General features: G+C 41.2%; 2 protein-coding genes across 2 annotated transcripts in view; one reads left to right on the top strand and one right to left on the bottom strand.

Moving 5' to 3' along the window:
* Positions 1-1780: 1780 nt before the first annotated feature.
* On the bottom strand, positions 1781-10454 carry mrpl22 (mitochondrial ribosomal protein L22). The gene is made up of 7 exons (XM_030068219.1): positions 10220-10454; positions 10073-10115; positions 9233-9365; positions 6842-6907; positions 6325-6402; positions 3513-3582; positions 1781-2116 (listed from the first exon to the last, which is right to left on the bottom strand). The coding sequence occupies exons 1-7, from the start codon at positions 10242-10244 to the stop codon at positions 1908-1910; spliced, it is 624 nt and encodes a 207-aa protein (XP_029924079.1). The 5' UTR covers positions 10245-10454; the 3' UTR covers positions 1781-1907.
* Positions 10455-10511: 57 nt separating this feature from the next.
* The window catches only part of gemin5 (gem (nuclear organelle) associated protein 5), a 31004-nt gene continuing 26250 nt past the window's right edge, over positions 10512-15265 (top strand). The window contains exons 1-5 of the mRNA XM_030068215.1: positions 10512-10777; positions 11649-11803; positions 12326-12507; positions 12907-13058; positions 14494-14592. Coding sequence (XP_029924075.1) covers positions 10636-10777; positions 11649-11803; positions 12326-12507; positions 12907-13058; positions 14494-14592 — 730 coding nt within the window. The 5' untranslated portion in view covers positions 10512-10635. The remainder of the gene's footprint in view (positions 10778-11648; positions 11804-12325; positions 12508-12906; positions 13059-14493; positions 14593-15265) is intronic.

Here is a 15265-nt window from a genome sequence, read left to right as displayed (position 1 = left end):
ACACTATCCTGTGGACTGTGTTTGTTCCTCCAGGGCTGATATTTTCCTAAGTTTTGTGTACAACAGAAAAAGAAACAGACAAAGAAGAAGAAGAAAGAACAAATAAACTTTAAACTAAAACACTACCAAGACTTAAAGTTATGTTTAATGCTTTTAAATACCTTTTCATGATGCTTGTTCAGGAAATTTAAGACTGATTTTTGGGCAGTTCTTTTTTTTTTCTTATTCATATAGCGTTGCAGGTGCATATAAAGGTCAGTACTGCACTGTATATTGAGTCAAGGTCAGAGGTCAGTGTTACATAGGAATATGGCTGGTTATCAGCTAGATGAATGTATGAACTTCTAACAGTTTCTGCTGGCTGCTACTGTTATAAATGCAACCAAAACTTTTTTCTTTTTTTTTTTTTTTTTTTTCTCAGTAGGCTGACCGTTTTATATCAAGCTGAAAATGTGATCTGATGCAAAGGAACTTGACTTGTTTTGACAAGAAGAAACAAATGTATAAATGAAATTAGGTAAAATGTTTCAACTGCAAAAAACATGTTAAGAGTTGTTGAGGACCTGCGGACACCCTGTTAATCTAGCAGCAGTGCAGCAGCAGTGATAGCAGTACAAGTTGTTTAAGTGACATGCATTGGTGTTTCTAGTGGCTGCACTGTAAGCAGGAATGACAGAGGTAGTTTGAAGCCAAGCTCCCTCCTTTTTCCCCTGGCTTCCAACCAGCCAATCATTTGTCAAGATGACAAAAATCCCATTGAACTGAGATGTTTCCTGTGTTTCAGTAACTGCAGCAAGACCCCCAGGACAGTCAGTCAGATTCAGATTCACTTTATTGCATCTTCATCATATTACATATAAAAAAAAGAGCAAAAATCTTAGGTCTTGCCTCCTGTCGACACCAGCAGCAATAGTAAACAACAATAAAAACAATGAACATAATAAAAACATCAAGACAATTAAAAGACAATTAAAAACACTAGGTTCACGCTTCCTCTGTGAAACTCAGACAGTCAGATACCAGCTGATCTGCAATGAAGGATGTGAATATACAGCAGCCAAGATCCTGTTTAACACACAGCGCAGTCTGGAAATTCTACACCCCAAAAATGGTTGCAAACAGTGCTTTCTCAGGTTTAGTTAGCATTTATCATACACTGCCTTGTATGCAGCCACATCATCCATCTGTCAGCTAATGCTGTGTTCACTTGAACTGGGATATCAGAAGATCCCTGAGACAACATGACATTGCCGGTGTCAGCTCTGGACAGATGAATGTTCACAAGAGGAACGAACTCTGTATTTACCTCCAAAGGAAATGGCAAAAAAAAAAAATGCACATCATTTCTCTTGAGCTGACACTGTGAACACCCTGTTGGGTCCAAGTTCCTTTTAATGTTTGCACTTCCTGTTTTCACACCAAAGTATAGAAGTGATAGGTCGATTAACTGATTAATCAGTCATCACTGCTCAAGTAAAAACTCCACTAAAATGCTAAGACTGTCTTCTCTGTGTTCATATCATTGTAAAATTAATACTTGAGGGTTTTGTTTTGGCTGCTAGTCAGACTAAGGAAGCAATTTGAACTTTGCAATTTGAACCTCTGCTAACTTGTGATCAACATTTGTTAGTATTTTTTGACATTTATAGGCACATTATTAATTGAAAAACAATTAGCAGATTGATAATGAAAATACTTGTTAGTTGCAGCCCTAGTTATAGCACCACCACCAAAACTAAATACATAAGTAAATCAAAATAAAACCCTGGCCAATGAAGAAACAAGATTCCAGTACTGATTTATTCATTTATTTATTTACAAATGACACACTCCCTCACACACACACACACACACACACACACACACACACATACAGAACATCAGAGAAGTGATGACATGAGCGCCGCCTACAGGCTGTGGATGATGGTGCGGTTCTTCAGGCTCTGGACGTACTCCTTGGCCTGGTCGAAGCCCGTCCTCTGCTCCGGTTTGGGCGGCGGTCCTTCGACCAGCTTCACAAAGTAGTGACAGTGGACTTTGTCCATGATGCCGAACATGCCTCTGCCGTGGTAGCGGATCCGCTTCAGATACTTCCCCTTCCCAGTGAAAGACTCAGCTGCAGGAGACAGGACAGGGAGGGGGACTATTAATCGTTTCAGAGAAACTTAAATCAATGAATCTTTTGTCATTCATCAAGCAAAAATGCCAAATATTTACTGCTTCCAGCTTCGCTAAGATGCTAAGATTGTCATCCTTTTCTTGCTTACATCATTTTAAAATTAATACTTGTTTTTTTTTGGCTGCTGGTCAGACTAAGGAAGCAATTTAAAGAATCACTTTGGGCTCTGATCACTTCCCATGAGCATTCATCATTTCTGACACTTTACAGACAAAAGATTCATCGATTAATCAGAGAAAAAAAAGACAAGAAAGATAGATTGATCGGAAATGAAAATAATGATTGGCTGCAGCCCTGGAGCAGACAGAGGATAACGACAAAGGGAGTACGACAGAAGCAGAGAGAGAGCGAGAGAGAGAGAGAGATAAGGGACAGTGTGACTCATTTAATTCACAGAGGTGCCTTTGAATGAAAACAGGCCAAAATAAAAAGATGGCGGCGGGTTAAGTCTTATCTATAATAATGTCTGCCGCTTCGCATAAATTACCCACTCTGCACAGCTTTTTGAACTCTTTCTTATTTGAAACATGAAATTAATTTGCCAAAGTTTGATAGAAATTTCAAAATATTTTGCAAAAATGACACCTGGCATTGCTTTTATTGGTTATCAATAATTAGTTCTTAAGGATGAATTCAAAAGCTTACTGTATTCTGGAGTTTAGCCTGCTACAGGCTTCTTTGCATTGTTTGATGCTTTAAAGATTTTTGATGTGTCATTTCTGCTTTATTTGATTGTGACAGTGGAGACACAAGAAAGGCAGGGGAGAGAGAGGGGATGACGTGCAGCTAAGGGTCTGAGTCTGATTTGAAGTTTTTAAATTGTGTAAGGGCTAGGTTTCCATCTATATTTCCAACTCTCCAAGAAAATATGTAAGTTTTTCAAGATCAATCAATCAATCTTTTGTTTGGCTGATCCTTTTTAAAGAGAAACTGAAAAGTTCTCTACAGGACCATCAGAGCAGGCAAAAACAAAAGGAAGAAAGTGCGTGTGACAGGGTGACAGGGTGAAAAATGAAAGTGCCAAAACTCAGAACAACTACGTGCTGTTCCTGGGCTGATTCAGGATTCAGGTTTGAACTGGGAAAGACTTAAAGCCATGATATAGTTAATTTAATACCTGTGTTTGCAGATGACATTTTGTCATACTCAACAGTTTTGATAATCACATTAATACCAGCTTTATCAAGTTAGCTGCTGGTTAGACTACAGAAGTTTGGAGACATCACTAATTCATTGATTAACTGAATAAAATAACTGATAATTGACAGAGAAAATAATCATTAGTTGTAGAAGAGTTGCTGAGAGTCAAGCCCGTCAGGCTGCAGAGTCTTACCTACATACAGGTTCGACTTGTACTCCACATTGTGATTCTTCACTGCCATGTCCTGAGCCTCCAGCAGCACCTGAGAACCAAGAGCAGACTGAGAACTCGGGACTGAAGCACCAACAAGCACCATCGAAACAAAACTTAAAACATAAAAGTAAAAAATATTAAACTGTGATGTCCTGTACTATGAAGATGTTCACACTTATGTGTGTCCTGCAAGCTGAGAAAGGAACTTGTTTTCCAGCATTTGCCTCCTTGGTTTAATTTTTAGGGGTGCTGTAGTTTTTCTGCAGGGCAGTTTTAATGAGCTCTGAGCTCCTCCTCCTGCTGGCTATGTGGTGCCAACCACATCACAATGAATCTGAAAATTTGCCAACCCAGCCCATAAAATGTGAACAGGAAAATGCTGCTCCTAGTCATTGGGAACATTTTTTAACCATTTGTAATGTCAGAGGCATGGATGTTACTTTGCAGCTAGGTCTGAGTGATTTCACATACAGTACAGGCCAAAAGTTTGGACACACCTTCTCATTCAATGCGTTTTCTTTATTTTCATGACTATTTACATTGTAGATTCTAACTGAAGGAATCAAAACTATGAATGAACACATGTGGAGTTATGTACTTAACAAAAAAAGGTGAAATAACTGAAAACATGTTTTATATTCTAGTTTCTTCAAAATAGCCACCCTTTGCTCTGATTACTGCTTTGCACACTCTTGGCATTCTCTCCATGAGCTTCAAGAGGTAGTCACCTGAAATGGTTTTCACTTCACAGGTGTGCCTTATCAGGGTTAATTAGTGGAATTTCTTGCTTTATCAATGGGGTTGGGACCATCAGTTGTGTTGTGCAGAAGTCAGGTTACTACACAGCCGACAGCCCTATTGGACAACTGTTAAAATTCATATTATGGCAAGAACCAATCAGCTAACTAAAGAAAAACGAGTGGCCATCATTACTTTAAGAAATGAAGGTCAGTCAGTCCGGAAAATTGCAAAAACTTTAAATGTGTCCCCAAGTGGAGTTGCAAAAGCCATCAAGTGCTACAACGAAACTGGCACACATGAGGACCGACCCAGGAAAGGAAGACCAAGAGTCACCTCTGCTTCTGAGGACAAGTTCATCCGAGTCACCAGCCTCAGAAATGGCAAGTTAACAGCAGCTCAGATCAGAGACCAGATAAATGCCACACAGAGTTCTAGCAGCAGACCCATCTCTAGAACAACTGTTAAGAGGAGACTGCGCCAATCAGGCCTTCATGGTCAAATAGCTGCTAGGAAACCACTGCTAAGGAGAGGCAACAAGCAGAAGAGATTTGTTTGGGCCAAGAAACACAAGGAATGGACATTAGACCAGTGGAAATCTGTGCTTTGGTCTGATGAGTCCAAATTTGAGATCTTTGGTTCCAACCGCCGTGTCTTTGTGAGACACAGAAAAGGTGAACGGATGGATTCCACATGCCTGGTTCCCACTGTGAAGCCTCCACAGTCACCGGACCTGAACCCAATCCAGATGGTTTGGGGTGAGCTGGACCGCAGAGTGAAGGCAAAGGGGCCAACAAGTGCTAAACACCTCTGGGAACTCCTTCAAGACTGTTGGAAAACCATTTCAGGTGACTACCTCTTGAAGCTCATCGAGAGAATGCCAAGAGTGTGCAAAGCAGTAATCAGAGCAAAGGGTGGCTATTTTGAAGAAACTAGAATATAAAACATGTTTTCAGTTATTTCACCTTTTTTTGTTAAGTGCATAACTCCACATGTGTTCATTCATAGTTTTGATTCCTTCAGTGAGAATCTACAATATAAATAGTCATGAAAATAAAGAAAACGCATTGAATGAGAAGGTGTGTCCAAACTTTTGGCCTGTACTGTATGTGCTGCTGAAAAAAATCTACAAGAGTTCATTTGAATTGATGCATTGTACTGATCAAGGTTCATTTCACAGTGCCACAACATAAGGTGAACCTTTTGATATTTACATTCTGAAGAGCAGGAGGCGGGAGTACAAGAATGTGACATCTAGACTGCTGAAAATAGCATGTGGTTTAAAAAAGAAGTTTGAAATTTCAATTTTATGTCCTTGTGTTTCCATTTGATTTGTCAGAACAGAAAACTGTTACTGATTCTGCTTTGCTGTGCTTGGCAGAGCTAAAAGAATGTCACAGAAATTTACACTTCTACTGCAGGCAGCGCTCACATGCACACTGTGGCAAATCAAATGAAGACTACACATTTAGAGAGTTTTTAGTTTGTTGATGGGTGTATCCTCTACATAGTTTGGGTGTTGAACAGCCCTAAGCCACCATTTGCCTTGCAGCACATCTTTCACAGGAAAATGTGAAAATATCAATTTTTTTTTTTTTTTCTTGTGTGGTCCTTACAGTCTGTTACTTTGGGGCAATTTGGTGGTTATTTCACTCAAAGGGACAAACTTAGCAAAAATTACTGCTGTTGTACTTAGTAGTTCCTCAAGTTTGCTGTGCCTTTTTTCGTAAACCTGCCTTACTTGAGGTAAAACCACCCCCGTGGGAAGGGGAGGTATGCAATGCACACTGGGAGTTGTAGTGTTTTTTCATAGTGCAGCCAGTTTATAGTGATTTTCTTTAGCTATACTGGACTGATTAAAAAAAAAAAACTTACACTGAGACTATGAAAAATGTTAGTTTTCATGTAATGCTGGCTATTCCTGCAGTAAATCCCAGTTCAGTTAGACATGGACTGAGAGTTCTGATTTTTGGTGAACATTTTTGAAAAGCTTGTTGAAGCAGAGTCCACTTCACATCTGACGAAATAGTTAAATATACTCGCTGGTGCCAACCTCTTTCATGATCTTCGCTCCTTTCTTGTCATTGAACTCCAGCTGTGCGACGGCCTGGTCAATGCTCATCCCTTGAATCTGTGCAGAGGAGGCGACAGGTTTAACAAACAGCTGAATGACACAGTCTCACTGCAGCAGTCAGGTGAAATGTCTGAGCAGACTGTCCTCCAGTTTCAATCAGCCATAATCAGCCTCCCTGCCGAAGTGTCCCTGAGCAACACACTGCAGCTTCAGGGCTGCTGCTCGGTCACTGAGAAATCACCAAGGTTATTCTAGTGAAGTAAAACTAAACTAAAAACTATAGCTAGGTGTGAAGAAACATTTTAGTTAACTGAAATAAAAATAATAACTAGACTTTAGGGGAAAAAAAACTGAAATGGTAGTGGAGTAACCTTAACCCAAACTAAAATAAAATAAAAATACACAGAAAATGTGAATCAGGTTCTGTATATGTGTGTGTGTGTGTGTGTGTGTGTGTGTGCGTGTGTGTGTGTATGTGTGTACGTGTGTGTCTCACCATTTTTGCCAGGTACCACATCTTGTCCTTGCTGTACTTGATCTGCCTCCTGCAGTGGTGGATCTCCTGAGCACAAAACAGAAACAACATTGTGTTCAGATGTGCAGAAGATGAAAACTATTTCTTTACATATTATTGTTTGGTTAGGAGTACAGAACTTTTGACAAACAATCACAATCACAAGATGCTTCTATGTAACATTTGAGCAATACTATATGGGCAATGGTATTGGGCCACCTCCACATTATACCTGCAGGAGTTTAAATGACCTCCCACTCTAAATCCATAGGCATTAATATGGAGTTGGTCCCCCTTTGCAGCTACAACAGCTTCCACTCTTCTGGGAGGCTTTCTACCAGATGTTGGAGTGTCTGTGGGAATTTTTGCCCGTTCATCCAGAAGAGCATTTGTGAGGTCAGACACTGATGTTGGACGAGAAGGCCTGGCTCCCAGTCTCTGTTCTAGTTGATCCCAAAGGTGTTGGATGGGGTTGAGGTCAGGGCTCTGTGTGGGCCAGTCAAGTTCTTCCACACCAAACTCAGCCAGCCATGCCTTTATGGAGCTGCTTTGTGCACTGGGGCTCAGTCATGCTGGAACAGAAAAGGGCCTTCCCCAAACTGGTCCCACAAAGAATTGTCCAAAATGTCTCGGTGAGCTGAAGCATTAAGATTTCCCTTCACTGGAACTAAGGGGCTGAGGCCGAGCCCAGAAAAACAAGCCCATAGCGTTATCCCTCCTCCAGCAAACTTTACAGTCGGCACAATGCAATCAGGCAGGGAACGTTCTCCTGGCGTTCACCAAACCCAGACTCGTCCATCAGACCACCAGATAGAGAAGTGTGATTGGTCGCTCCACAGAACACATTTCCATCTCTCCAGAGTCCAGTGGCGACATGCTTTACACCGCTCCATCTGACGCTTGTCATTGTGCTCAGTGATGTGAGGCTTGTGTGCGGCTGGTCGGCCATGAAGCTCCTGGCTCACAGTTTCTGTGCTGATGTTGATGCCAGAGGAGATCTGGAGCTTCAGTTACTGAGTCAGCAGAGCGTTGGCAACTTTTACGCACTATGAGCCTCAGAGCTCGGTGACCCCGCTCTGTAACTTTACATGGTGCTGCCCCCTGGTGGCTGAGGCGCTCACTGCAAAAACTCAAAATCTTACTAAGATTATTTGGCTTATTTCAAGTCAAAAATGTCTTATTCCTAGTCAAAATATCTCATTACTCTTAAAATAAGACATGATCACCTCAGAAGTAACTTGTTTTTAGACAATTGTCTCTTGTTTCAAGTGAAAATTTGTTGAAACAAGTGAAAATTTGCTTGTTTCATTGGAAAAATTTGTTTCTTGTGTCTGGCTAATTTTCACTTATTTCAAGTGAATTTTCACTTTTTCCACTGGCAAATTTTGCCAATGAAACAAGCAAATTTTCACTTGTTTCAAGTGAATTTTCACTTGAAACAAGAGACAGTTGTCTAAAAACAAGTTACCTCTGAGGTGATCGTGTCTTATTTTAAGTGTAATGAGATATTTTGACTAGAAATAAGACATTTTTGACTTGAAATAAGACAAATAATCTTGGTAAGATTTTGCGTTTTTGCAGTGCAGTGGTTCCTAAATGCTTCCACTTTTTGATAATCCCACTTCCAGTTGATGGTGGAATATCTAGGAGGGAAGAAATTTCACCAGCTGACTTGTTGCAGCGGTGGCATCCTATTACATTACTATTACAGCACCATGCTGGAATTCAGTGAGCTCTTTAGAACGAGCCATTCTTTCACTAATGTTTGTAAAGGCAGACTGCATGGCTAGCTGCTGGATTTTATACACCTGTGGCAAAGGGACTTAATGAAAAACCTGAATTCTGTGATTCAGAGGTGTGGCCTGATACTTTTGTCCATATAGTGTATCAACATGCTCAAATAAAAACACTTTGACAGAAAAAAATACATGTTCCATTCATTCCCTCCTGGGCTCATTTGGTGTTTGGTGTAATTGTCAGTAATAAGCAGAGCTACAATTTGCCACCAGGAAATGTTCCAGGGGTCTATAACAAGCAGGTGTGACACCTGAAAGTTACCAGCATCACTTGCTAGCAGCTTAAATTCACCATTGCTCAGTTCCCTGCTGGTGATATCTAAACCTAGGCAACATGTCACTGTGTCTGTGGAGGTTCACAATCATCCAGGTTGTGGTAATCAAGTAGAGTTAAAATCAAGGTCAACTGGACTTGATACGTTCTGCTTCTTCTCAAAGAAGTGTCTTCAGTTCTGACCGACTGGCAGGGAATCCCACATATTCATCCTCTGTGGGGTCGTTATCTATCTAGTCCAGTTAACCTTGATTTTAACTCTACTTGAAAACCTGTTGCTGTGTGTTGTTAAGTGTGACTCACTGCTGGTCTGCGGGGTTCGTCCTTCAGCTGAGGCGGGAACATTTGCAGGTTCTTCCTGTCCCAGTTCCTCGCCTCCAGTGACGAGCTGCTGTGGAAACCTGCAAGCTGCTGAGAGCCGCCAGCAGCCAGCAGCCTGCACACAGCCAGAGGAGAGGAGAGGACCGAGTCATGGAAACACACCAAGACACAAGGCCACTATAAAACCAGGTGTCTGTCATACACTGAGTTAGTGAGTGAATTAACTTTGACCAAATTTTGGTGAAATAAAAACAACAACTAAAAGTGCACTAATAGTAGTAGTCATTCATTTAATTTTCTTTATATTGTTTACTACAACTACTACGGACAACAACAATAATTTATAGAGAACTTTTCAAAATCAGCATTACAAAGTGCTTCACAAAGGCAGTAAAAAATAAAAAATAAAAAAATAAATGAAATATGTAAGCAGGGTAAGAAAAGAGAGTGAATTCTGGGCAAATGATTTCTAGCTATGTTACTGGACTGAGACTGAAAAACCCATCTAATGTCGATACATTAAAACACAGAAACAAGCAAACATTAAAAAAATCTGTTTTTAGTGCACAATACCTGATGTAAACATAGAAAAAAAAATAACACTGAGAATAGAGGTTATTTTTCTCATGTTGTTTCCTGTAGCATCCCGTGCTCATAATTAATCGATACGTGCATTTTTGAGCAGCATTGCAGCCTGACATTAGCAACCAGTCAGAAACCCAGTGTAACTGTGCTCTGTGGCTCTGCTGTTAGAGCTGAGGGTGAGCTTTGTCCTTCTGCAGGCTCACTGACACTGACATGATGCGGACAACATGCACTCACCTGGAGTGGACCTGCGCCGCCACATTCCTAAACACTGCGAGCCCTGGAGCGAGTATACACATATTAACTTTAGTTAATAATCGCGAGGATGGAGATAATTAAGTGACTATAATGGCTAATTTTAGAGAATAATTTGTGTTTCCTTACCACGTCCTGTCATAGCGGCCGCCATGTTGCATTGTTTTGCGACAGCCTGAGGGTGCTTTACGGTACCAAAAGTAGGAAACGTAGAACAAACAATATAGTCACCTTCTTAAACTCATTTTGTAGAGCCAGTTCCTCTGTAATATAACAGTTTTAATGGAGGTATTTCGCAATGACAAGACTGTTTAATGAGAAAGGCTTAACAATATGAAAGCATCTCCGCACGGTTTGACCCAAATTGGTTTCCGTAGCCGGCGCGGCCAGTCGTTACGACACTGCGTGTAACATACGTCTGTCGGTGAGTTTGCTATGAGACAGCAGCATGGATGCTGCAGCTGACATGTGAAAGCGTCTGTTTGCCACTTTTTAGACTGTTGTTTTTTTTCCACGATTAGTACACACTGACCGCGTCAGCCGCCATGCACGAGCGGTCACTTCCGGCCTCTCCGAACTGGTACTGCTCGCGCTGCAGCGACGTGAGCGACAGGGGCGTGCTGGCGTTCGGAGCCAGGAGCGTCATTCACCTGGCCGAGGTGTCCGCCTCGGGCTGCACGCTGCTGGGTGAGGGGGGACCGCAGCCCCGGCCTCTTCATCTCACTGTTACTCTGGAGTAACGTTACAGCCAGGGCTTTTCACTTTAACCATTGGTTTTCATGTTTATTTTCTATCCTTGTGTTTATTTTAATTGTATTTCATTGACTTTTTATTGGTTAACAAAATTTTTTACTGCTGTAATTTTGAGCATAAGTTTAGTTGCCGCGTGTTGTTTTACTGTGTGTCTCCTGTTCTGCAGCAGGGCAGCCATGAAAAGCTAGCAAGAAAATCAACTCATGTCCTTCCAGACTCTTGTATTCGCCACACCTCAATATTTGGAAGCGCTGCTGACCCTCCCCAGATTTAAAAGAAGAATTTCCTTTTGGTTTGCTCACATTTTAGTCATGAGTCACCCGACAATCTCTTCATGCAGCGTCTTAAAGTCTCCATGAAATGACCTCACATGACTTCTGCTTCCTGAGTATTTTAAATGGTGACATCATCCTGCACTAGTGGGTGTTCATTCAAATTTCAGCCAGTAAAACCTTAAAAAAAAATCCTTAAACAGCCTCTCTCATCCACCTGTCCCTTCAAATCAAATTGTTTCCCTCCCAAACTGAGATCCTGTTGGGGTAGAGCTCGGATTTGGTCTGTCCTGTCGGTTTGCACGTGTGAATGATCCGTCCCTGCACCATGTCCCACCAAGTCATCCTGTTTCAACAGGAACTACATCAGTTCAAGAAAGCAAAAGTCTTCATGTCACTGAAGAGTTGGTTTTCCTGTTACCTGTGCCCTTATTCCTGTTGGTCTTCTGCAGAGATGTGCGTGACTCGCCCCTCTCATGGGTAGATTGTGAAAACACGGGCTCAGATTTCTGCGTGTGCTCTCGTCCTCTCAGGTGAGCTGGTTGGCCACAAAGAGACGGTGTCTGGCTTTTCCTTCTGCCATCATGCGGGACAGAGTCACATGTGTGTCAGCGGCTCCGGCGACGGCTCGGTCATCTTCTGGGACTCAGACAGCCGGCTTTCTACCAGGGAGCTGTCACCTCATCAGGTGAGTGTGGCAGAAAGCCGTCGCCTCCATTCCAAAATGACCATTTTCTTGATCCTAGTGGTCTGATCTCCTTTATTCTGCCTTGGTCCAACATATTTATACTTGTTTCCAGAAAAAACTCTTCACACAAGTGAAGCTGCACTGGAGACAAGTGGGATTATCCCATCCCACTGGCATCTTGTTATTTGAAGAAACACAAGATTTTAACACTGAATATGCGACTAATTGACTTGTTAAAGTGTATTTTCCACTTTTGTTTTTAACTTTTTATTTTTTCTTGATTAAAATTGGCTCGGCCCATTTTCCTTTTTCCCCCCAGAGAGCCTCTGCTTCACTTTCACATAATACTGTCCAGCTGAGCCAGCCAGTCAATAAAATGCAAAGACAAATGAAATGAACTAGTATTAAAGTTAAAGGTGATAGTGATCATTTGAAAATAAGTAAAAGAAACAGATTCAGCTGCTATGTTTTGGTCAAGCCGAATCTGAAGAGGATGTGTGTCTGGTTGTTTCCTCCACGCAGAGCCCGGTCTCAGCTGTTCACTGGTCTCCGGTGGACAGAAACCTGGTGGTGTCGGCAGACGAGAAGGGGGTGGTGGTCTGTCACTGGTATCACACAGGCGACAGCGTCAGCTTCTTCCCCGAGCCCAGGACGGTGTTCTGCCTGTCCTGCTCCCCACACACCTGGAACCACGTGGCTGTCGGGTGAGGAAACACACACTCACAGGCTCTGACACCCTCTGGACCTGGGACTCAGATCTGTGGCACTGAGTCAAAATCCCCATGATGGGTTTTTGACATTTTTAGCCCTGTTTTCAGATGCATGACTCGGTTGAATTTTGCACTGACTGCTGCTTTCACCTGTCAAGCAGACTGCAGCTCTGTATGTTCCCAGCCCTCCTCACCCATTTTTTTTATAAATCCTTATATTCAGAACCCGTAAACATAAGGATGTTCTTCTTTCAGAACACATTCTGTGAAAATAACGTGGAAATGAGATAGTTTATTAAAAAAATACCATATCAAATTCAGTGTTCCCCCGCAGTGTGAAGGTAATGCAGACACTCCAGTGGTTGTGTAACACCGCTGTCGTTTGCGTCTCAGGTACAAAGATGGGATGATCGTGCTGATCGACGTGAGCAGGAAAGGTGAGGTGCTGCATCGACTGCGTGGCCACGATGACGAGATTCACTCACTGGCCTGGGCGCCGACGGCCAGCGAGGAGAGTCTCTACGTGCGACCTGAGGAGCTCACAGGTACGAGTGAACCCCCACGTTCTGCTGGAGGCGTCTCTGTCTCTGAGTGAAAAAAAACTGCCAAGTGCCTTTTCAATCTTCCTTATACCTGCTCATTGAAGAATAACAAACAGTCTTCAGTCTTGATCTTGAATCTTTCTGGGCTGATGTAAAATACATGAATAAATAAATAATTAAAATAATTAATTGGAAAAAAAAAATAGTAGCTAATGAAATTGTTGACGTGCATAATGGCCTTTTCTTCTCATTTCTTTACATAAAATTTGCAGTCCTCAAACATGTATCCTGATTGTTGTCATATTTACATCATTAACAACAAGTGAAACAATAATGCCGTCAGACTAAAAATTGAAATAAAAAATTAACTATAAAAATAATTGTATTCTTACACATAATTTTTTTTTTTTTCAATTTTTCAACGGAATTACAAGATTGTCAGCTGTTTTTGTTTTTGTTCATGTTCAATAAGTTGTTTGTATTGCAAGTGCTGAAAGAAATTTCTCCTTCTCCTTTGGATTTGCTGCCACTGTTCGATATTGTTTTGCACTTACATTTAGCTTTAATAGGAACTGTGTTTGTCGAGACTAAAATTTGCCCAGTTGGCTGAGATAGAATCTTATTTCCTTTTTTCAACTCATTGTCTCTGCCTTAGTTGGCTTAGACATTTCCACTTCTGTTAGTTTTTTACAGTGTGCAGTAGCAAAGTAGGATGACAAGGATATTTTTGTTTTGAATGGAGCTCACAGGCTGAACAAAGCAAGAATGCAATTACGTTTTTTGTCCAAGAGCACAGCAGAGTGGAAAGCTTTTACTCAACATGAACAAAACTAAATCTGTGCGAGATTCACAATGTGGGTGAATTGCAGGCTCGTTGCCCAGGTACATTACACTCTTATCTAACGTGAAACGATATTCTAATGCATTGGCGTAAAATCACAAAGCAGCAGAAATCCAACTCTCTGAAGTAATCAGCGGCTTATTTCACTTGGACCAAAATTGCCTTCATGCCCACAGCATTTCATCATGTCTCACACTTCATCTTCATTAAAGATTCAATATTCCCAGAAAAGCAGGAAGTAGAGAAAGGCATCGGGGGAGTGTTTGTGCAGCGGCAGCGCTGCTGGAGAAGATATATTGTGATGTCTGATGCTGAACAGGGTCTTGGATTTTTTTCTTAAAATTTAATCTGGTATCAAGAAAATTTGACCGCAGTTAAGATTTAAAATTGAGAACTAATGGTCATGTCAACAAGTATCAACCATAGTCCAGAAAATTGATTAGATGCAGTGTTAAACTGTCTGGTGTTGATCAAAATATTACTTAGAAAGGTTATTATTTCCAGATAGAAGGCTCAGTGATCATTGGACAAAGAGATGGAAAAATGTCAGTTTTGATGATGTTTATAAAATGTGGGGATTTTTTTTCCATTCTTCAGCAACCAATGGAGTGACAGACCGAGAGGAGAAGGGCTGCTTTCTGGCATCTGGAAGCAAAGACCAGACCGTGAGAATATGGAGCACAGCGAAGGGAAAAGGTGAGAGACTGAGCTGACCAAAGGCTGATTCTGTTGTTTCTTGGGTTGAAACTGCTGATAATTTTCACTGTTTTTTTGTTCCTGTTTGTGTGAAAAAGCCTTTGAAACTGCTTTTAGATCACAATGTGACTCTACAATTTTCATTTTCATTAATACACAGACTGATGGTGTTTTTCCGGGTTTGCATCATATCCACACTACTAATGACTGTTTATGAAAAATCTCATTGTGTAAGTTTTGCGAAAACACCAGTTGTCAACTCTACAATATTGATATTGATATATTTGGTCAACAATATTGGGATATTTCATTTCCTTCAAAGTTACACAGTGTAATTTTGCCGGTGAGAGGTAACTTTATGAAAAAAGGTCATTTTCCCGTGAGGCAAGATGTATCTACCGACACCAAAATTTAATATGGCTAATTGAGGTGACTATAAATGCCTCACCTAAGAGGGATGTACTGTCTCTGCAGCACTCCCAATTTCTAATGAAGGCTGAAAAAAATATTTTATTATTACATAGTCGTGGGTAGTGTAGTGTTAAATGATCAGTGGTGAGAAAAGTCTCAAATCCTGTACCTAAAGCAGCAATATCATGAGGGAAAAATCCTCAATTAAAAGTTAAAGTCCCACATTCAGAAAGTTCCTTCAGTAAAAGTGTAGAGCTGTCAG

Source organism: Myripristis murdjan, chromosome 14 (assembly GCF_902150065.1).
Source record: "Myripristis murdjan chromosome 14, fMyrMur1.1, whole genome shotgun sequence".
Lineage (NCBI taxonomy): Eukaryota > Metazoa > Chordata > Actinopteri > Holocentriformes > Holocentridae > Myripristis > Myripristis murdjan.
Note: the sequence above shows the minus strand (reverse complement) of the source record. Positions and strands in the feature narration are given on the sequence as shown.